The sequence below is a fragment of the Heterodontus francisci genome, chromosome 4, assembly GCF_036365525.1.
Source record: "Heterodontus francisci isolate sHetFra1 chromosome 4, sHetFra1.hap1, whole genome shotgun sequence".
Lineage (NCBI taxonomy): Eukaryota > Metazoa > Chordata > Chondrichthyes > Heterodontiformes > Heterodontidae > Heterodontus > Heterodontus francisci.
The window spans coordinates 108,020,830-108,045,283 of NC_090374.1; the positions used below are offsets into that span (position 1 = coordinate 108,020,830).

At 43.5% G+C, this 24,454-nt stretch overlaps 1 protein-coding gene across 1 annotated transcript in view; it reads right to left on the reverse strand.

Moving 5' to 3' along the window:
* LOC137369180 (transient receptor potential cation channel subfamily M member 6-like) overlaps window positions 1-24,454 on the reverse strand; it is a 201,362-nt gene that overhangs the window by 85,031 nt on the left and 91,877 nt on the right. The window contains 5 exon segments of the mRNA XM_068029967.1: window positions 1,291-1,542; window positions 13,497-13,625; window positions 15,017-15,160; window positions 16,283-16,438; window positions 21,118-21,346. Coding sequence (XP_067886068.1) covers window positions 1,291-1,542; window positions 13,497-13,625; window positions 15,017-15,160; window positions 16,283-16,438; window positions 21,118-21,346 — 910 coding nt within the window.

Here is a 24,454-nt window from a genome sequence, read left to right on the forward strand (position 1 = left end):
CCTCTCTCTCCCCCCTCCCTCTCCCTCTCTCTCCCCCCCTCCCTCTCCCTCTCTCTCCCCCTCCCTCTCCCTCTCCCTCTCCCTCCCCCTCTCGCTCTCCCTCTCCCTCTCCCTCCCCCTCTCCCTCCCCCTCTCTCTCCCCCTCCCCCTCTCCCCCCCTCCCTCTCCCCCCCTCCCTCTCCCTCTCTCTCCCCCCCCCCTCTTTCTCCCCCCATCCCTCTTTCTCCCACCCCCCACCGGAACCGCTACCGCTGGTCTCCCCGCGCTGCTCTCCCGGCCCGCTCCACTCTCTCACTCCGGCCATTGTATTCTGCCATGTGTTTGTTTGGTTTCATCTCTGTGATTTTTTGAGCAGCGCCATCTTTAGTCCTGGCAGCTGCTACAGTCGCAGGCTGTGACGTTTTCATGGCACATGCTGTATCTGCGCATGTGCCAAAACAGCGCCACCTACCGATCGCGTTGTCAACAATTGCGATCTTATTTAAATGCATGCAAAGCTGCAATCCACCACAGCAGTGGGGGAACCCCAGAATGCTGCAAACCTGCCGCTGACTTAATTCCTCTAAAATATCCCGCCGTTGGGAATCCGAAGAAACACCTCCCGCCTAATTATGTTACCCCACATGCCACCAAATCCGCTGCGGCAGATGGCATAAAATTCCCCCCAGAATGTCTGATTTAAAAATGTGGACTGAGCAATGTCTGTTTCATACAATACAACTGTAACTACACTTCAAAAGTCCGTCATTGTCTTTAAAGCGCTTTGGAATGTCCCGAGGTCATGAATGAGGCTCTGTAAATGCAAGTCTTTTTTTTTGCACACCCAGGTGCAACTAATCCCCACCGTCTAAACTGCCTTGACCTGAAAACCCCACTTGGTCTTACCATCCAGGGGGTCGGGGGTAGATTTTGACTTTGTACAATGCTGTAAATGCGTGCTCGTGAATCGGCAGCTCATTTTACATCTTTCCAATTTTTTATTTCTATTGAACTGAATGGAAATAAAAATTGGGTGAGATGTAAAACCAGCCGCCAATTCACTGTCACCTAATTTATACTATGAAGTAGAAATCTACCCCATGCAATCCAATCAAATTGTGATTTGTTCAGATTTCTAATACAAGAAATTGACCAGCATGAAAATACAATCATAAACGTATACATGCGAGCTTTAATATAATTGAGAAAAATAGATGTTGGAAATATATGTTAACACATTCATATCTACTTAATGGTGAAAACAGCTTATTTTTAAATGAAAGGATACACTGAAGATTATTAAATACTTACCATTCTCCCAATCATTGTCAAGTATGGCCCTGCATGCTGATTCACTGCAAAGAAGTCCAGAAGCCTCACAAACCAAAATATAATGTCCAGGGAGTATATAATCCTTCCAGCTGTTTGTAGTGGCTGGTCAGTCCAACGTAAACCAAATCCAACAGCAAACAGTGCTATAGCCACTGAATCGTTGAAGTTCCAGTATTCTTGGACCCAAACTTTAACCTTCCGACTGAATTTTCCTGGCTCTGATATAAAGATCTGTGCAACAAAGGTTGAAATGAAGATGAAATCAGGCCAGCTTCAATATTGTCTTTGAGTAAAGTTCAATAATCCAATGGATTCAGTAATTAGGAGGACAGATAGCATCCTTTGTAAGCAGGATTGAGGATCCACATGGTATTTTATCTAACTTGTCCCAGGGTGAGGGACATCTCAAACTGGCTTGAAAGGATATTGGAGAGGGACAGGATGGATCCAGTTATTGTGGTCTATGTTGGGGCCACCAATACAGGAAAGAGTAGGCAAGAAGTCCTGTTTGAAGAGTACAAGAAACAAGGAGCTAAATTAAAGATCAGGACATCAAGGGTTATAAACTCTGGATTCTTACCCGAGTCACATGCAAATTGGCATAGGGATAAGCAGATTAGGGAGGTGAACATGTGGCTGATGGAGTGTTGTGGGAAAGATGGCCTACCTTTCGTGGAACACTAGCACCAGTACTGGGACAGAAAGGAACGGGTTCCACCTGAACCAGGCTGGGACTGGAGTCTGAGTAGAAAGGACAACTAGGGCAGGGAAAGAGAGCTCAAGTGGGAAAGGTAGTATAAGTGAAGTTCGAAAACAAATGAAAGGGGAGTAAGTGGAATAATCGTCAGAAATTGTGCTTTAGACACTAGAGGTAAAGGGAAAACTAAAAGATGTAAAGTAATTAAAGCAGGAGAGAAACATAAAACATTTGTGAATAAAACATTGGAGCAGAAGGAGTGTGGCCCAAATAAGTGTTCTTAATACAAATGCATGGAGTATAAGGAACAAATTGAATGAATTGAAGGTTCAGATTCAACTTGGAGAATATGATATGGTAGTCGTTACTGAAACATGGTTGCAAGATGGTCAGAACTGGAAACTAAGTATACCAGGTTATAAGGTCCACAGAAAAGATAGGAAAATGGTAGAGGGGGAAGAGTAGCCTTAATGATTAAGCATGAAATCACTTCAATGATAAAAAGATATAACAAGAGTTAAGCAAGCAGTGGAGACTTTATGGCTGGAATTTTACGGTGGATGGACGGGAGCTGGACTCCAACGTGAAAGTCAATGGTGAACCTGCTTCCGCCTAGCCTGGTGATTCGTCCCCTATTTTACGGGCCCCCAGGCTTTAACTGTCCCGAGGCGGGACTTCCACCCACTTGAAGGAGGAGGTCCCACCTCAGTGAGCTGCCGGCCAATCAGTGGGCCAGCGGCTCTTAGTCCCAGCAGCGCCACCGGGAGCGGTGGCCACTGCTGGGACTGCAGACCAGCCGACACCATGGATCGAGAAGGGAAGGTAAGTAGGAGCATGCCTCACCAGTGGGATCGGTCCTTCTCTGGTGAGGCTGGAGTGGTTGTTGGGAGGAGGGGAGTGTCTTGGGTCCCAGGGGTGGATTGGGAGGGGAGGGCAGCCCTCAACCGGGCAATGCACCCCCGGGGCGCAGAAAGGCCGGCAGCTATCGCTGGGCGGCCTTTCACGTCCCCAGCATACCCGCTTGCCACGGGTAAAATACCTGTGGAGGCAGGTGAGGGCCCTTAAGTGGCCGTTAAGTGGCCACTTAAGGGCCTTGATTGACCTTGGGTGGGGGAGCTATTTCCCACCCCTGCCCGATGTCTTAAACTTGTCCGGAGGCGGAAGCGGGACGGGTAGGCCTCCGGGAGCCTGCCGCTCAATTTTACGCTGCCCCCACTCCACCATCCGACCCGCTGGGGCAGTGTAAAATTCCGGCCTATGGGTAAAATTAAGGAATAGAAAAGGTTTTAAGGCTGTAGTGGGAGTTATGTACAGACCTTCTGGTAGCAGCTACAAAGTGGCAGAATTATATGTTGAATGTATAAATGCAGAGATGAGACAAGCGTATAGCAAAGGCAAAGTTGTTTTAATGGGAGATTTTAACTTTCATATAAATTGGGATAAACGAACTAGCTCATGTCAGAAAGATAATGAACTTCTTGAGTGTGTTCAGGATAGTTTACTGCAGCAATATAACATAGAACCAATAAGGGGACAGGCCATATTAGATTTAGTAATGAGTAATGAGCTAGGTTTAATTAACAGCCGAACACAACATGAACATTTATCTAATAGCGGCCGTAATATGATCAAGTTCAGTACAGTGTTTGAAAGGGAGAAATGCAAAACAATTGTGAATCTAGATTTAGGTAAGACTGGCTTCAATGCAATGAGACAGAGAATGTCCACAGTAAACTGGACAAGTCTGTTCATGAGTAAAATGACAGAAGATCAGTGGGAGGTGTTCAAAAAAGAATTTATTGTGATACAGAACCAGTTTATACCCCAAGGGGCGAGAGTTCCACTTGCCAAAAAAGAACATCACAACTGAAAAGGTAAGGGAAAACATAAAACTAATATAAAAAGCATGCAAAAACCAACAAATATCCTAGCAACAAGGAAAGACACAAAGAACAACAAAAATGATAGAACAGATACCAGTAGTAAGAGCTACAAGAAAGAAACTTGCAAGAGATATCAAAATCAATAGAAAAAATGTTTACAATTATATTAAGAAAAAGAAGTGGGTGGGCCCCTTGAAAATTGATAACAATGATATTGTCAATGAAAATAAAGAAATGGCAGACATATTAAATAATTACTTTGCGTCAGTATTTACAGTAGATAAAAAGGATAGCATAGCAGACATCCCAAGGAAATTAAAATTGAATCAGGGACAGGGACTCATCAAAATTAACATCAGCAAGGTAACAGTAATGAAAAAATAATGGCATGAAACAGTGATAAATCCCCAAGACCAGATAGTTTCCATCCCAGGGTTTTAAAGGAAGTAGATGAGAACATTGCCGATACCCTAACTATAATCTTCCAAAATTCTCTTGATTCAGAAACCATTCCTTTAGATTGGAAAATTGTGCATGTCGCTCTGCTATTTAAGAAAGATAAGAGAGGGAAACCTGGGAATTACGGATCAGTTAGCCGAACATCTATTACTAGATGATACAGGAATTACTACAATCTATAATTAAGGATAGAGACTGGACACATTGAACATTTTCAGTTGATCAGAGAGAGCCAGCATGGATTTGTAAAGGGTAGGTCATGCCTAATGGACCTGATTGTGGACAGGGGAATATCTATGAATGTTACTTATATGGACTTCCAGAAGACATTCAATAAAGTTCCTCATAACAGACTATTAGCCAAATTGAAGCTCATGAAATTAAGGGCAAATTATTGGCTTATCAGGAAATTAGCTGAGTGGCAGGAGACAGAGAGTAGGGATAATGGGCAGGTACTTTAATTGGCAGAATCTGATTAGTGCTATACCACAGGGACAACTATTCACCGTATTTATTAATGACTCAGGTGGCGGGATAGAGAGACAAATGTACAAGTTTGCGATGACACAGAGATAGGCGGCATTGTAAACTGTATAAATGGAAGTACAAAATTACAAAGAGATAATAATAGATTGAGCACATAGGTAAAATTGTGGCAAGTGGTTTTCAACGTAGGCAAATGTGAGGTCATCCACTTTGGATCTAAAAAGGACAGAACAGAGTACTTTCTAATTGGTGAAAAGCTAGAAATAGTGTAAGTCCAAAGAGACTTGCTGGTCCAGGTACATAGATCATTAAAATGTCATGGACAGGTACAGAAAATAATCAAAAAGGCTAATGGAATGCTGCACTTTATATCTAGAGAAATAGAATGCAAGGTGTTAAAAGTCATGCTACAGCTATACAAAGCCCTAGTTAAACCACAGTGGCGCAGTGGTTAGCACTGCAGCCTCACAGCTCCAGCGACCCGGGTTCAATTCTGGGTACTGCCTGTGTGGAGTTTGCAAGTTCTCCCTGTGTCTGCATGGGTTTTCTCCAGGTGCTCCAGTTTCCTCCCACAAGCCAAAAGACTTGCAGGGTGGTAGGTAAATTGGCCATTATAAATTGCCCCTAGTATAGGTAGGTGGTAGGGAAAATATAGGGACAGGTGGGGATGTGGTAGGAATATGGGATTAGTGTAGGATTAGTATAAATGGGTGGTTGATGGTCGGCACAGACTCGGTGGGCCGAAGGGCCTGTTTCAGTGCTGTATCTCTAAACTAAACTAAACTAAACCACACCTGGAATATTGTAAGCAGTTCTGGGCACCACATCTTTAGAAGGAAAAATGGCCTTGGAGGGAGCGCATCTTAGATTTACTAGAATGACACATGGACCCCAAGGGTTAAATTACGAGGAGAGATTACACAAACTAGTGTTGTAGTCCCTAGGATTAGAAGGCGAAGGGGTGATTTGATCAAAGTTTTCAAGATATTAAGGGGAACAGATAGGGTAGATAGAGAGAAACTATTTCTGCTGGTTGAGGAGTCTAGGATTAGGGGGTATAGTCTTAAAATTAAAGCCAGACCTTTCAGGAGTATAATGAGGGAATACTTCTAGATACAAAGGGTAGTAGAAGTTTGGAATTCACTTCCTCAAATGGCAGTTGATGCTAGGTCAAGTGTTAATCTGAGATTGATAGATTTTTGTTAACCAATGGTATTAAGGGATATGGGGCAAAGATGAGTTTATGGAGTTCAGCCACAAATGATCTCATTAAATAGTGGAACAGGCTCGAGGGGCTGAATGGCCTACTCCTGTTCCTACTTTCCTAAAGCTAATCTTTTCAAACATCTCATCTGTATAATTGAAATTAAACTGTTATCACAAAGTTCCAGACTTAGGTCAGGGCTGCACATCAAAAACTTCTTGAAATATGACCAAATTTACATTATATAGGGCAGACAAAAGTAATCTTGTTAATTAAAGCAGTTCTCCAGGCTAACAGGGCTTTACTTAGCATGCGAATACATTAATAACTGTAACGATCACTGTATAGACAGTATTAGGTCTGAACACATGAAAATCTTTCTCTGAACAAAAGTGGTGTTCAAGAACTAATCACAAGAGAGGTTTCTTTTTTTCTGAAGGACTCAATGGCCATCAGTGTCTATTAAATTGCACTGACAAATTGATTCAACGAAGACATCAATTGTTCACAGTTGAAGTTTACAAGTTGTGCATTCCTATTAGATATAACAGTTACAAGGAGTAAAACAAACTAATGCTAAACTGCACAATAACTATTTTAAAAGGCTAAAAACTGCACAACAAAGATTGTGCATCTGATTAAGAAGCATTATTGACAGTTGTGGATAAACCTGTGGTTCTTAATAATTTGACAGGGGGATGTATGGAAAGATGTGGATTTTTTTTAATGAAAATGTAAAGTCTCGTGACTTTAATTTTACCTTCTACCATCTCAATATTATGTTTCTTTTCTCCCCTCTTCATTGTCCACATTGTGGGCTGGATTTTATGCAGGAGGTAGGGTTTCCAGTGCTGGGCCGAAACGTCGTGGGGAGCCCCGCTTTTGCATTTAGTATGACCCCTGAAGCAATCCTCCAATCTTTTGGGGTCAAAGTTTAACGAGATGGGATCCCTGTCCCTTTAAAAACTTAACAGGGATCCTGCTCCCAAGAGGTGCCGACCAATCACAATGCTGGCAGCTCAACAGTATCGGCAGCACCACCAAGAAGCGGTGGCCACAGCCGGTACTGCAGAGGCCTCAGACCCAGGCCCAGCACTGGAACCCTGGACCTCAGGTAAGTGAGGTGGGGTCGCTGGGGCCAGTAGGGAAGGCCCTAGTGAGTGGGGGGGGGGGGGTACTGGGCATTTGGTTCAGAGGGAGGGGGTTCTCAGGGCATACATTTCTTCCTGGTGGGGGTCTTCTGTGAGCCACAAATTGCCCACAAAGGAGGGACCCCCCCCCAAAGCCCACAGGGAGGCCGCCTCATTTTCCAAGGCATCTTCCCCGTGCAGCAGAGGCCCCCCCACCCCACCCCCCGCCTCTGATAAGATCCCAGCAGTGGCGGGAAGAGGCACCTATTTGGCCTCTGGGTGGGCAGGTCATCATGGGCCTATCCCGGCTTTGGGAGAATCGCAACCGGGATTCCCGACATTGGGTTCCATGGCAGGCGATTCTGCCCTGATTCTCCTGCCTTCCCCGCCACAAAACCCGCTGTCCAGATGAACACATAATCCAGCTCTGTATTTCTACAGGTTTCTGCTTCTGTTCATGATTGACTGCTAGGAGCTGCTTCAGACAGCAGAAGTTGACTCAGCCTCCAAGTTCACATCTCTCCCTGCAATGTAGCATCTCATCTCTGATTGGTATTTCAATCTGCCAGCAACATAGGGAAGAGGCACTCTGTGGTCAACTGCAGAATGAACAGTCATTCCAGTGCTGTTTGGCTCACTACATTAATAGTCTCCAGGAGCTTGTTTCTATAGATAACTTTTTCAAAGTTTACTGGGTCTGGGCTCAGGCTTTTCTTTCCTCATGGGGAAAAAAGGAATTTTGGAGCTCAAAGTAAAGTTTTCAAATTGGAAATTAAGATTACAAAATTGGTCTTTCTGATGTGGTTTGAACTACTTATCCAGTTTTCGGGGTGAATTTGATTCATTTTAATACATCCAAAAATAAATATGGGTGTAAAGATCCTTTAGATGAAGGCAGAAAAATTATATCCATTTTAGTTTGCTTTGAAATACATATGGATTTTAACTGGAACTTACTATTTTTCCATAAAAAGTTAGATTAATAACTCCAATTAATCCAGGTGCAGATTTGAGACCAATACTACTTAGAGTAATGTAGAAACTGCAGCTCTGAGTTATACTGCTGATTCAATGTTAAGGTCTAGTCAGTCAGAGGGATCCTAATACTGGTTACATTTTTTATGTTTACGAACAGTTAATAGGATATTCAGCTTTTAGTTCGCTCCAGAAAGTGCAAGGATAAAGTCTAAAAGCTTTTCTTTGCACCTGTTGCAGTTATGCTATTCTGAGTTATTCATTTTCAACTGAATGCTTATTTTTTAGTTTTCGTACTGCGACTTGAGGTTGTCTCACATTTCTTGCCATTATTCAACTCCTTCGTTATACAGAAAACAGAGTACTGCAGTTGCTAGAAATCTGAAAATAAAAACAGCAAAAGCTGGAAACACCCAGTCTGTCAGGCAGTATCTGTAGAAAAATAACAGTCAACATCTCATGCCATTGGCCCTTTCTGAAGACTAGGAGATATTACATATGAACAGCATTTATGAAAAAGGAACACAATGAGGGACAAAGAGTAGGGGAAAAGCACAGACATGCTGGAAAAAAAATAGAAAGACCTGTGAAGTGTTTGAAAGGAGGACAAGAGGTGATTATTGGCAGACATGGTGTAAGCAGGAGACAAAAGGAGGCAGAATGAGAGAAATAAAACACACGAACATACGAATTAGGAACAGGAGTAGGCTGCTCAGCCCCTCAAGCCTGCTCTGCCATTCAATAAGATCATGGATGATCTGATTGTAACCTGAACTTCACATTCCCGCCTAACCCCAATAACCTTTCACCCCCTTGCTTATCAAGAATCTATCTACTTCTGCTTTAAAAATATTCAAAGACTCTGCTTCCACCGCCTTTTGAGGAAGAGAATTTCAAAGACTCATGACCCTCTGAGAGAAAAAACGTCTCCTCATCTATGTCTTAAATGGCCGACCCCTTATTTTTAAACAGTGACCCCTAGTTCTGGATTCTCTCACAAGAGGAAACATCCGTTCCACATCTACCCTGTCAAGACCCCTCAGAATCTTGTATGTTTCAATCAAGTCACCTCTTACTCTTCTAAACTCCAGTGGATACAAGCCTAGCCTGTCCAACCTTTGCTCATAAGACAACCATATAAGGTCATAAGACAAGACATATTGAATAGACAGAGCACATAGATAGCTAAAGAGGGATAGGTAGAAAGGGATATAGGCTCCAGTCTGGTAGAAGAAAAGAAGCAGGTCAATATGAAGGGAGCAGACCATTCACTAATAGTTTTTTGACAGGGGAAGCCTACCCCAAGTACCAAACTGCTTCCTTTCCCACATCCTCAGCAAAACCAGCAGACCGGTCTCACATTATCAGCATTGACAGCCAGAGAGAAAATAGGAGTTTTAGTTAAGGTCTGAAGTTGTTCAAGTCAGTGTTAGGGTCAAAGGGCTTCAAAGTGCCAAGTAGAAAGATGAAGTGCTGCTATTCAAGCTTACACTGAGCTTCACTGGAATAGCATTGAAGGCAAAGTCATAGAGGTCAGAATGGGAGTGGGACGGAGAATGGAAATAGCAACCAACAAGGAGGTCTGGGCTATGCTGCAGCTTCTGAGTTGATGCAATGTGAAAATTGCATCATATACATACAAAAACTGCAGTATAATTGGGCCATTAGTGCAACAGAGGCTTAGTGCGACCTCAATTCTAAATACACCAAGGAGATTTCATTGCTGCAAGCCTTATGAGAACATTTGCAGGTTCAGTGAGCAAATGTAGTGTGGTGCATTAACAGGTCACGTATGTGCCCTAGAAACATCATGAACAACTCCTAATTTAATAGCACAAAGCAAGATAATGGTGATAAGCAGCGTATGTGTGTAGAATTTTACACCATTTGGTTGTCACATGCACCTGATAGCATATACATGAAGAGGTCTGTATGTGGCTGGCCATAAAAAAACCAGATATGATTGAACAAAATATGTCAGACTTTAAGACCTACATAACTGCTGGCACCAGTGCACTGACCTCAGGGCATTCCTCTGCTCATTGTATTCATTAGCAAAGTCAAATATTCCTATTTCAGTGTGCCTTGAAGTGCAAATTCCAGGATCTCAGAAAGGCACCAGAGAAGAAATGTCCTTCCACAGCACAACTGCAAAGACCATTTCCTCCGTCCAGAAAAAAAATCACTGGAAGCATTTAGCGAAACTGAAGGCCATGGGATTAAAGGGACAGTGGCAGTATGAATATCAAATTGTCTGAGACTCAGAAAGTAGAGAGTAGTTGTTTATCCACAGTTGTTTATCAGAATAGAAAGGAGTATACAGCGATGTTCCCCAACGGTTGGTATTAGGACCACTATTCTTTTTAATGACATGTGTATAAAGGGCATAATTACAAAATTTGTGGATGACACAAAGCTTAGAAATGTAGTCAACAGTGAGGATGATAGTAGCAGACTTCAGGAGGACATAGGCAGACACAGGGTAGACGAAATTTAATGCAGAGAAGTGTAAATTGATACATTTTGGAATGAAAAATGAGGCGAGGCAACATAAGTTAAATGGTAGAATTTTAAAGGGGTTACAGGAACGGAGATTCCTGGGGGTTCACATACATAAATTTTTGAAGGTGGTAGAACAAGTTGATAAAAGCTGTTAAAAAAAACATGCCTGATACTTGGCTTTGTAAATACAGGCAAAAGCAAAGAAGTTATGCTAAACCATTATAACTAGTTAAATGTCAGCTATTGTGTCCAATATAGGACACCACACTTTAGAAAGAATGTCAAGGCCTAAGAGGAAGTGTAGAAGAAATTTACCAGAATGGTTCCAATAACCAAAGGATACAGATTTAAGATCATTATCAAAAAGTCAGGGGGAAGATGAGGAGAATTTTATTTACTCTGTGCATTGTTATCATCAGGAATACATTGCCAGAAAGGGTAGTGGAAGCAGATTCAGTAGTAACTTTCATAGGAAATTGGATATATACTTGAAAAGGAAAAGAAAATTGCAGAGCTATGGGGAAAGACCAGTGGATTGGGACTAACTGGTAGCTCTTTCAAAGAGCTGGCAAGATGGAGCAAATTGCCTTCTTCTGTGCTGTGCTATTCTATAATGCTATTTAAAAGGGTTAACAGAAGCAAATAAAAGTTAGCCTATTCAGATCATATGTACACAAGTTTAAAACATACTTAAATATACCTGAAAATGGTATCACGTTAAAATTGTAGGATTACGTTGGCAGCTCTGAAACACAGAATTAAGTCAGGCTTTCTGCCACCCTTCATTCTATGCTGCAAAGCAGAACTGGGAGAAGAAAATATTTATATTTGTGTAGTGGCAAATCACATTTGTCAAGATGGTGACTAGTACCAACAACGGCACTCAACCAGCACTGTAGTATTTTTTGAAAATGTTTAAATTAAAATATTGAAATTTAAAATATTAAAATTTGCTGCTTACTCTATGCTTAAGTAGAACAACAACAACAAATAACAAAGAACAGTACAGCACAGGAACAGGCTATTCGGCCCTCCAAGCCTGCGCCAATCTTGATGCCTGCCTAAACTAAAACCTTCTGCACTTCCGGGATCCGTATCTCTCTATTCCCATCCTATTCATGTATTTGTCAAGATGCCTCTTAAACGTCTCTATGGTACCTGCTTCCACCACCTCCCCCGGCAACAAGTTCCATGCACTCACCACCCTCTGTGTAAAGAACTTACCTCGCACATCCCCTCTCAACTTTGCCCTTCTCACCTTAAACCTATGTCCCCTAGTAACTGACTCTTCCACCCTGGGAAAAAGCTTCTGACTATCCACTCTGTCCATGCCGCTCATAACTTTGTAAACCTCTATCATGTCGCCCCTCCACCTCCGTCGTTCCAGTGAAAATAATCCAAGTTTATCCAACCTCTCCTCATAGCTAATGCCCTCCAGACCAGGCAACATCCTGGTAAACCTCTTCTGTACCCTCTCCAAAGCCTCCACGTCCTTCTGGTAGTGTGGCGACCAGAATTGCACGCAATATTCTAAGTGTGGCCTAACTAAAGTTCTGTACAGCTGCAGCATGACTTGCCAATTTTTATACTCTATGCCCCGACCGATGAAGGCAAGCATGCCGTATGCCTTCTTGACTACCTTATCCACCTTCGTTGCCACTTTCAGTGACCTGTGGACCTGTACGCCCAGTTCTCTCTGCCTGTCAATCTCCTAAAGGTTCTGCCATTTACTGTATACTTCCCACCTGCATTAGACCTTCCAAAATGCATTACCTCACATTTGTCCGAATTAAACTCCATCTGCCATTTCTCCACCCAAGTCTCCAACCGATCTATATCCTGCTGTATCCTCTGACAATCCTCATCACTGTCCGCAACTCCACCAACCTTTGTGTCGTCCGCAAACTTACTAATCAGACCAGCTACATTTTCCTCCAAATTTTTTATATATACTACAAACAGCAAAGGTCCCAGCACTGATCCCTGCGGAACACCACTAGTCACATCCCTCCATTCAGAAAAGCACCCTTCCACTGCTACCCTCTGTCTTCTATGACCGAGCCAGTTCTGTATCCATCATGCCAGCTCACCTCTGATCCCATGTGACTTCAATCCCATGTGACTTCACCTTTTGTACCAGTCTGCCATGAGGGACCTTGTCAAAGGCTTTACTGAAGTCCATATAGATAACATCCACTGCCCTTCCTTCATCAATCATCTTTGTCACTTCCTCAAAAAACTCAATCAAATTAGTGAGGCTCCCCTTCACAAAACCATGCTGTCTCTCGCTAATAAGTCCATTTGTTTCCAAATGGGAGTAAATCCTGTCCCGAAGAATCCTCTCTAATAATTTCCCTACCACTGACGTAAGAAGTCAAGAGTCTGAAATAAAGACTGTTAAGTACTAATCTGAGAGTGACAAAACAAGAGTTACAAATACAATTCCACTCTGGCATGCCTACAAGTTCAATCTAAAAGTTATTCCTTAATATTCAATCAGACCTGCTGAGTATTTCCGGCACTTTCTATTCTGAAGATTGAAAACCTTAGCTAATTTTTATCCTTTCTAGCCCAGGGAGCTGAGGCTAATTGTTCTGTGCCAAATGACGCATGAGCTGAGATCAACTAACTCAGCACTAACTAGAGATCAAATCCGCAAGCCTCCTCTGTATGACTTAGTATTACACTGGGCATTGCTTTCACTCACTAGACCTTTTAGATAACTGTCACAATTTTAATAGTTCTATTCTACTTGTTTTAACTAAAGCATGATTCCATTACTACTCTATTAAGTCTGCTAGTTGATTTCTTCTTAGAAGTTAGAAGAAAATACTCTGGTCCTTGTTCACCTCTCTGGCTTTCTCCACAGCTGTAGTGAAAATGTAGATGATGACAATCCATTCTTGGACACTGGGCAGGGGTTCCATTTTCACCAACACTGTGTAGGTAAACAGCATCAGGAATCCCAAATAAGCTATCTGTGAAGGATAAAATGAAAAGAAAAGGGTTGCACTGGAAAATTCGAGAACATTTTATTATGAAAGATTTTTGCCTGCACTTTTATTTACTTTGGGGCAGAGGAAAAACAAGAATCACAAGTTGTTCTTATCACACCAACTTCAGATAAAAGAGACTGGTGCATTTTGCCACAATTCATATTTCTATTTTGTGTGTTACTGAGCTAATGGCCAGGATTTAACGAGGAGGCGATGGCCTTGAACATCAGCTGGAAAGTCAGAGACGAGCACACCTCTGCTGGCACTGGAAGCCACAACGCTATTTTGCATGGCTCAGGCAATTAATTGCCTGAGGCCGTGGCTTACGCATCTCAGAGGCAGGATGTCCCACCTCCAAGGGCTGCCAGCCAGTCAGAGGGCCGGCAGCTCTTCAGTCCCAGCAGTGCCACTGGGAGTGGTGGCTACTGCTGGGACTGCAGCAAACCCCAGACCCAGCCAGCAAGAGGCCGGAGAAGAAGGTACGTGGGGTCAGGGCTCACCAGAACCAATCAGCCAGGACCTGGTGAGGGGCCGCGGGGAGTGGTCGATCACAAGGGCAGGGCAGGTGTTCCAGTGGGGGTGGCGCATGCTGCTGGAGGGGCCCAATCAGGAGAGACCAACCACCCCCCCACAACCAGCCCGCAGGTCTAACTGGGTGATCTCTCCAGGTGGCAAAGTGCCCAAGCCACTGGTAAAACACCAGCAGTGACAGGAAAAGGCCCTTAAAGGGCCTAAATTGGCCTAAGGGCAGGTGGGCCACATACCACCTCCCCCACTGCTGGTAAAATACCAGCGGAGTTGAGTAGGCAACGGGCATGGCACCCCCATCATCCCACTCAATTTTATGCCTCCCAGCCCATTCCCGGGGGATGTAAAATTCCAGCTAATGAAAAAGTTCTGCCAAATAATTTTTTTTTCACGAAGACCCTTTCAAGTGTATAGAAACAATGATAATCAGTTCAAGGTATCCTGGGTCATTGGTTACCATGAGTACCACATTTTTTTAAAGGTCCAAAGTTTATATGTTGTACATCAAAGTTTTAACCACCATTTTCACTGATATTATGAGGAGAGAAAGAATTCTCATGATCAGTGGCCCCAAATTATTCAAATGCAGAAATCGAAGGGCTAACATTTTGTTTGCTGAACTAGAAATTATACATTCAAAAAATTCTTTATTTAATAGTTTAAAAATAGGAGGACCTTTCCTCAAGAACATTATTTATTAACTCTTTTCAGGACCACTTATGGAATCTTTGGAGACTACTGGCAGCTGAAATCAATTGGCAGGCAGTAGCACCACAGATTCAGCCTATCATATCAATAAGCAAAGCAGAATATTTTACTTGGAAATTATCTGAGGTAAGACAAACCGTATGGAACCAGAATTTGACAATTGGTGCATTGTAGAATTCATAAGCCTTTCTTGTCCAAGGCAGTCCTCTCTGTCTTGTGCCAATGATCTCGTCCTGACTTTCTGCAGGTTCTTCTGGTCCTTTTTCTGTGTCAAACTCCATCTTTTGTTAGAGAAATAGAAAGCACTCCTGAAAAGACTATTGTAGATATTGAAAAGATATTAAAAATATATGAGTGTGGAGTACACTCCAAAGTGAAAATAAATGTACATAATAGCTGATTTTCAAGTGGTATATAAAAAATTGGAGTCAAACTCATGATCTTCCATGAACCAGTGCAATGGGCAGCAATTTAAAATTTAATTTTTAAAGACTTGCATTAAAAATATTCCTTGATATGTTTAAGAGTGGTAACCTGACACAGTTTAATTAATATGGCTGAAAATGGGTTTATCAAAAAAAAGCATTTTTAATCAGAGTGTATAGTTTACTACCTGCAAGTGACCTGGTTTTAGCTAACTGAAAACGGCTTTTAAAAAAACTATATTGAATCATTTGCATTTGCATTGGTGTACAGTAGTCAGTTTCTATGTAAATTAAAAAATATATATTTCAAAGCTTTTAAAAGATGCCTAGCACCAGAAAAATGCTCAATTTTAAAAGCCTCTTTGAAGGCCTACAAATGGGCAAATGGGCTAGACGCAGGGAGGATGTTGCCGATGGCTGAGGCATCCAGAACCAGGGGTCACAGTCTCAGGATATGGGGTATGCCAGTTAGAACCGAGATGAGGAGAAATTTCTTCACTCAGTGGGTGGTGAACCTGTGGAATTCTCTACCGCAGAAGGCAGTGGAGGCCAAGTCATTAAATATATTCAAGAAGGAGATAGATATATTTCTTAATGCCAAAGGGATCAAGGGATATGGGGAGAAAGCAAGAATAGGGTACTGAGTTAGACGATCAGCCATGATCTTTTTTGAATGGCAGAGCAGGCCCGAAGGGCCGAATGGCCTACTCCTGCTCCTATTTTCTATGTTTCTATGTTAGCAGAAATGGGCAATGGTGAGTAATTCAATATGGGGCGTGGCCAGTTTGGGCAGAGATGGCTTCTAGCATGATGTTTTGTAAATTAGCACAAAGAATCACAGAAACTCGAGTTGTGGTAGATGTAACCTGCTTTAAATTCCTTGTTATTTGGGCTGGTTTAACTGATTTCTGGCAAAAAACAACTTAATCTAGCGTAAATTCCAGGTCAAGCTGCTTTAAGGTAACCCATTCTACTTACAGAAGGTTGATCATCCTTGGCAGCACTGGAGTTTTGTATACTGTACTGTCGAGTGAATTGATGGGAGTCCTGAGACTGAGGGATGTGAGACATTTCAGCCTTGCTTTTAAACTCCAGCATCAGAATGCTAGGAGGCAGAAGAATGCTTAGAATGACCTAACGACCAAAAAAAATGTCACATTAGAAATAGAGAACCGCAACATAACAACTGCATGGTGTACCCATAAAACCAATAGTTACTGAACTTTTGAGATCAATTAAACACAGAACAATGTTTGCTTTTTTAACTGTTCGATCTATAATATTCTGCACCTCTGTGAGAGCAGCCACATCATCAACATGGCATATAGAAGAATAAAGTCAGTATGATGGGCATGTTTACATTCAGCACTTCAGTATTTCATCATTGAAAACATGTTGAATGGTGCTAATCATAGGATCATAGATTGATACAGCACAGAAGAAGGCCTATTGTGCCTATGCCAGCTCTTGGAAAGAGCTATTCATTAGTCCCGCTCCCTGCTCTTTCTCCATAAACCTGCAAATATTTCCATTTCAAGTACTTATCCAATTCCCCTTTGCAAGTTATTACAGAATCTGCTTCCACTACCACAATTTCCATGGTATATTGTTTTAAAAACATCACATTTGTATATAGTTTATAAAAACAGTTAATTTGTTGGCTACAATATAATGATTAAGTTTCATACTTCTGCTTTTTCAAATTAAAATCATAAAAGTATTTCTTGTATATATTTTCTAGACATCCTGATAGCTCTCCTGCTTCTCAAACACCAGTGTATCAACAAGCGTAAAGATTAATTCACAGGTACACTAAAGATGGCTTGGCCATGTGAACCGCATGGAAGATGGCAGGATCCCCAAGGACACATTGTACAGTGAGCTCGCCACTAATATCAGACCCACCGGCCGTCCATGTCTCCGCTTTAAAGACGTCTGCAAACGCGACATGAAATCAGCAAAAGGTCAGCATGATCTTGTTGAATGGCAGAGCAGGCTCGAAGTGCCAAATGGCCTGCTTCTGCTCCTATTTCTTATATTCTTAATTTAACTTAAGAGAGGCTCAAAAAGAAATTCAACCTATTTGCAGCATCATCCGAGGCTGAATAAGGAGAGGGCTAGAAGTGACGGGCTAAAATAAAGTGAAACAAAAGACAATGTGCAAGCGACAGAGTAGCCCTAAACTTGGACCATAGTTTTATGGCTACTGTACATGATTTGGTGCTGTATGAATTGGTTGTGAGTAAAGTGGCACTGTTCGACATTCCATGGCATCAGTCAGTAGTGCAGCATTACTCTAGCAGGTGGAGGCTAGTTGCTGTCCACAGCTGACCACTACTGTCACTGGATGTGAAGCCCTTATGCTGCATGGCAGTTAAAGGTGCCCTTGCAACAGAAGGCACAGCTCTGCATCTAGTGTTCTGCTGGCTTAGACCTTGTGACGACAATTCCCTATAGTCACTGCCAGGTATGGCTGATGGCACCTGAGGGAGTGTGGCCAGCCAGGCAATGCTAGTTGATCACAGTGGCTTGCTTTCTTTCATGTAGTGCCACTGAAAGCTGGATGTGCTTCCTAAAACCAAACATTATGGCATTATTCAGGCCATAACATATCTTTGGATTTGCTATCACAGCCTCCCTTGAGCTTCTGCATGCACTAATCCTGTACCAGAGCATTTCTATACATACAAATGTAAATGTACCAGCAAGTGGGAACAGAACACCAATGATGCTTGGTGTCTCTCTGTTGGTTCTCCCCTCTGTCCTGCACGAAGCTGCGATATCAGAGTTTCTACAGAGAAACGCATTGGTACCACCAATGGTGCTCATGGTTTAAAAAAAGAACAATTACCTCAAAGGCTTCTGAAATTTAGGTGGCAGAAGGAAAAAGAACAAAAATGAGAAAACTGTTGCAGAAGTGGCCTTTAAGTGAAGTACCACATTTATGTGATCCCATAGCGAGAGCAAAATACTGTGGATGCTGGAAATCTGAAATAAAAACAGTAAATGCTGGAAAAATTCTGTAAAGAGAAAAACAAGATTAACATTTCAGTTCGAATACTCTTCGCTAGTTTCAATGACGGGTATTCAAACTGAAACGTTAATGGGGGGGACTTTTATGCTTTTCCCCATGGTGGGTTTGGAGGCAGGGAGAGCATATAATCGGGTGGGCTGGTGGCAGGGGGACCCTGCCTCCGCCGAAATAAGGTCCGGGGCGGGAAGGCCTGTGAACGGTCTTCCTGCCCCACTGCCAATTGAGGCCCTTAAGTGGACAATTAATCTCCAATTAAGAACCTCAACTTGCCACCGCTGCAATTAGCCGAGCGGCAGGTGGGCCTGTCATCACATGGGAAGCAAGGCAAGAAAAACCGCGCTGGTTGCTTGCTGGCTCCGGGAGGGGCCCTCACTAAAAGGCACTTAGTCCCAGGGACCTGGCATCGGGAAGTTGGGGAGGTGGCTACTGAGAGCCAACCCCCTGCCCTTACTGCTGACCCCCCTACACTGGGGTCCTTGATCCCGTGGAAGGCCTGCTGGGTTCTCGGCGGTGCTTTTGCCAAAGGTCGAGACCCCCATCACCCGGATTAATTCGGTTTCTCTTTCCACAGATGCAGCCAGGCCAGCTGAGTTTTTCCAGTATTTTCTGTTTAAATTACATAGCAACCCTGAATGACTATTATACATGGGCATGAATATTATTCATGGTCCTGCATGTATAAGAGTCAGGAAATCACAAACAGAATGATATCATGTCCACCCATTGATTTCAATCTTATAATAAAGCCCCTGTTTATTTCAGGCAAGAGCTTCCTGTCGCCATGTATCTGGGCCCTTGAAATGTGGGAGATGCTCAAAGTGAACGGAGATTCTGTGTAACTGAACTCTACCCAGTTTTATAGTCTTGTTCATTAAAATTCTGTCAATCAATTGGCCAAATTACTTCAGTATTTCTTTGTGCTATCTTGTGGTTGTGTCAACTTTGTAGTTGCTTCAATTTGGTTACTGCAACTGTATGCTGGGAAAGAATCTCGCAACTGTCTGTTAAAATTGGACAATATATGTCTTGTCTACTGTGTTACTGTTATTGCTGTACCCTGGTGAGATGTGCTTTATGTATCCTGACATGATGGGTAATTTGAAAAATATCACCGATGTCTGCCATTATGAGGTTGCCAGCCGATCAGAAGTGAACAATTCAGCGACTCATTTAATCAGAGGTACTGATCTGGGTGGAAACATTACATCAGCAAAACCTGTCAGGCATTTTTTAAACTTTTGATCATATTTTGATTCATAGTTTTGTCGATTGCAGAGGAATCTCTTTTGATCTTCCATTGTTCCAGCTCAGACTTCAAAACAAGGAAGGGGTTAACTGTCACCCCGTTTTAGATTTTTTTTACTGAGTTTTAGCCTCACTGGTTGATAAACTAGCCAGTGGAGGACTCTGTCAATACCTAATTTGACGCATAAACTTTGCCTCATGGATGCTAACAGTGTTACTTCTGAGATCTATGACAACTTCAAATTGCCCTATTATTTTGAGATACATTTGCTAAGTGAATCACTTTTATCTATATGCTATTATTTGATTTTTCTCTCTGTTGATTTTATCTCCAATTAATCTGATTTGTAGTCTTAGATATACATGATGGCAGAGTGTTATTTGTCTATTCGTCAGAGAGTCTAGGGAAATAGGAGCTGTCTCGCACTATTTCCGGTCAGCTCATCAACCACCTAAGGAATTTATTATACTCCCCAGACTTTTTCTTGTTTCAGTTGCTCAAGGTCCTGATCACCATCAACAATATTTAAAAGAGCCCATGACCTCTACCAAATAAAATCTCACAATTGTAAACGTGTGAAGTGTAAATGTTTGTGAATAAGGGCAAGGGCAGCAGATGCTTGGGAACACCACCTGCAAGTTCCCCTCCAAGCCACACACCATCCTGACTTGGAACTATATCGCCGTTCCTTCACTGTCGCTGGGTCAAGATCCTGGAACTCCCTTGCTAACAGCACTGTGGGTGTACCTACCCCAAATGCACTGCAGCTCAAGAAGGCAGCTCACCACAACCTTCTCAAGGGCAATTAGGGATGGGCAATAAATGCTGGCCTAGCCAGTGACGCCCACATCCCATGAACGAATAAAACAAAAGGCACCACAGTCATAAAGCAGCAGAGTAAGGGAAATAATAAGGCAGAACTCTAATTGTTTACAGCAGTTTTCAGCATAGAAATATGGAGTATGGACCCTTTGTTAGTTGGAGCTATAGGTGAAAAACATGAGGTTCACAAAAAATTCAACATTTATCATAAAATGGTCATTAAAAACTGTCATACTTAAATAATTATAAGCCAAATGGAACACATCCAAAGGTACTTAAGAAAATGAGAGTAGAAATACTGCAGAGAAAACTTGCTGGCATTTTACACAGTTCATTAAATACAGGGTAGGAACAGAAGATTAGAAAATAATTTTTTTTTCCAGAATAAGGTTAGATACATTATCCTGGGAACAACAAGCTGACAGCTTAATATTTATGCCAGGAAAAATACCATAGTATATTATAAAGACAGTAACTTAAACACATTTAAAAGCTCATAATTCCAAACCAACAGAGGGGATTTGTCTAATCTACTGAATTCCTTTGAAGCAATATTAGAATCAGCAGATTTCATGGTGACAGGGTGACATGGTAACATTGTCAATCTAGATGACAAGGGGCCTTACTTGTAAGGGGTCCTGAAACAGGTAATAGATGAAAGAGCAGTCTGGGATGAATAGCATTTCCTTGTTCCCACCACTGCACCTTTACCTTAAACCAAGAGTTCCTTCTCATGTTCAGACGTCCCATCCAGATGTCAGTTAGGAGCATCTGAGTGCACGTGTGGGAAACAAAGGACCGAAGTCCAGATGACACTGCCAGTTTCAAACACGTGGAGTTGCTCCAATTCTTCAGCTCATATGTCAATAGTTTCATGGCCATTCTCTCATTCTGTTTGAACGCATGGTCTAAAAGATCCACAGCAAGCTGGCCAAATTCCCTAGGATGTAAAGACATTCATGCATGAAAGAAAGATATAAATAATTTCATTGCAACAACTAAAACCTGTAAATCTATAAAAAAACAGCACAAAGGTTTTGCAGAACCATTAAAATAAAGTTTTACATACTGTTTTAGCAATATTTCTATGAATGTAATTTGAAAATGTAGGGCAGAATTTTGTGAGGTCGTCTGGAGTGGGAATAGAGGCATGGAGAAATCCATCAGACGTGCCCACCCAGAAATCCAATGTCGTGTCATCAGTTCCGGATTTAGTCAGTGGTGGAAAAGCTCCAAGGCGGCATTGCCTCACTGATGTGACAGGACTGACATTTGAATTGCTGAACAGATCATTGTAATACATTAGCATGCAATTGATCGCGATTCAATGGGAAGCTTGATATTGAGTGAATGGGCAGGTGGGCTTCACCTGCCTTCAGATCCCCAGCCATTGAAAGGTGGCAGCACTGAGGAGAGGCCACAGTGCCGCAATGGGAAGGCAGCCATGACGAGAACCGGATAGGGGAGGAGAGGGGAGTTGTTGGCCTGCAGTGCTGTGAATCCTGCACAGGTGGGCTTAGTCTCGGCTGGCAGTGCTGGGTGGTCATAGTATTGGTTGTGAGGGTCAGGTGGCCATACTACTGGGTGCTGGACAGGCTCTCAGCAAGGGTGGCCACTGAGGGCCATTAGCGCGTAAGTCAAGGAGAGTAGTAAAGACAAAGATGCTGAGGCAAGTTTGTCTCTGCAAGGACAGTGCTTTGGAGGCCTATTAATCACTTGGCATGGGTCTCATACATCCTGTCTTTGTGGACCCCCATGGCGTGATGCAGCACCTCCGACGTAGGGAGGGCTAGGAGGCAGCTGTGATTACCCGTCAAACTCCATGTTGAGAGCGACAGCAGCCGGCCATGCTAGGAAGGGCCTACCTGCGCCAGAGAGTGTACCAGACCTGAATCAGCTAACTCCAAATGTCCAAGTGACATTGTCAGTGAAAACTGTGGCTCTCCGGGGGGCCGTCACCAACTTATGCTTCATCTTGCAGGACAAGTTTCGATTTGGGGATCGCCCTATGCCCAGACACTTAACTTGTATGCATCTGGATGTTTCCAAGGATCCAATGGGGACAGCCCGCTGCTGCATCAAGGAGGTGACCAATGTCCTGTTCAAGAGGGCCAGGGACTATATGCTCTACCGGACTGACCATGACAGTCAGGCCGGGAGGGCCATCGGATTCGGGGTCATTGCTGGATTTCCCCAGGTGCAAGGTGTGATAGATTACACGCATGTGGCCATCACGGCTCCAATGGACCAGCCAGCCGCATTCATCACCAGGAAAGGCTTCCATTCCATCAACATTCAACTGGTCTGCAACCACCAAAACCATTTCCTGCAGGTGTGTGCCCACTTCCCGGGAAGTAGCCACAATGCCTGCATACTTTGACAGTCCCAGGTGCCACAGCTTTTCATGCCCCTCGCTTGCCTTCAGGGATGGATTCTTGGGGACAAGGGATACTCATTGAAGACATGACTACTGACGCCTGTGAGGAACCCTTGCACTGCAGCAGAGGAGAGGTACAACACTTGCCATGCTTGACCTGAGTGACTATTGAGCAAACCATTGAGCTGCTGAAGGTGAGATTCCAGTACCTTGATGGATCAGGTGGAGCCCTGCAGTATGCCCCAGTGAAGGTCTCGCGAATTGTGGTGGTCTGTTGTGCTCTGCACAATCGCTACAGAGCGGGGAGGCCTCGCATGAAGAGGACATGATTGATCACCAATACTCAGTCGACAAGGAGGACGTGGAGGAGGCTAATGAGCAAACAGCACTGGATGTTGAATCCCTTGCACCAGAGGCCAGGCACATTGGGCGAAGGGCCAGGGAGACAAGAGATAATCTCATACTTATCCATTTCCAGCCACCATGATGGTCTCTCTAAGTGAACTCAATAAAGACTCACCTCAATGCATTCAGTCTGTCACCTCCTTTCTATCTGGATTCTGTGGCCATGCTCCCAGCTTAACCACGAGCTCTGGCACATCTGAGACTTTTACCAAAGGAGGGCTGTTTCTACACTGGCAGCCCAATGAGAGAGCAAGGGTGAAGGCAGCATCTCACAATTAAGGCATGAAAGAATAAGCATTTTTCAACAATGAATGTGAATTGTAATAACAATAGAACTTTATAATACAAAACAAATGGCAAATATCAAACACCTGTGAAACCCTAAGTGTGTCTAGGTGCTTTTTTTAATACATTTGCAAGTGTTTTTACGAGGTGTGATCCCTGTGCCAGTGGCTGGGCTGGAGGTAGGCTGCTGATCAGGCTGCCCCTTGCCCTGGGGTAACTTCGGCGGCCATCCTCTAGCTGCCAGAGACCTGGAGGGTCCCCGCTACCTGAGTGTTTCCTGCACAAGTGCTGGATTCCCCTCAAGGCATCATGGAGCTTGGCTGACTGGCGGAGGGGCTGAGGAGCTGCTGTCCACACTCAGAGTGCCCTCAGGGGAGCCCCCAGCTGTGGAGGTCAGCTTCTCCTCCTTTCTTTCAAGGCTGACTTGAACCTCCCTGCTGACCAGAGAAGGTCGAGGAGCTGGAGATGACTCCACAGGCCTTGCCACTACTGTGTTGAGCTTATGGACAAGGAAATGCTGTGCAGGTCTGCACGCTTCTGTGGAATCTCCCTTTCCATGACGGTCACCAACCTCTCAATGGAGGAAGCCATGCACTCACATGCCTGAGACATGACAGCACTCATGACATGGATGGACTCCTCCATCATCCGTCCATGGCTGGCCATTGCCTCTGGCATCTCCACCAGATATTGCCTTACCTCTCTCTGCAACTCCAGCATGCCCTGTGCTGTCGACTCCAGAGGTTCATTATCAGCCTGGAGCTCAGCATGGGCCTGGCCACCCACAGTCTTCCAACTATCAGTGGCCTTGGCTGTCTCAGCCACAGCCAGCTGCTCGAGCATGTGTGCAGTGCTCTCACCAGCTTGTGGCCCTGATTCTAAGGCCGATCACAAACCCACTGAGGTGAAAGTATCTGCACTGGTGGAAGGTGCAGGAGAGTCACATGACGATGCATCCTCTGACTGCCGTTCCTCCTCAGA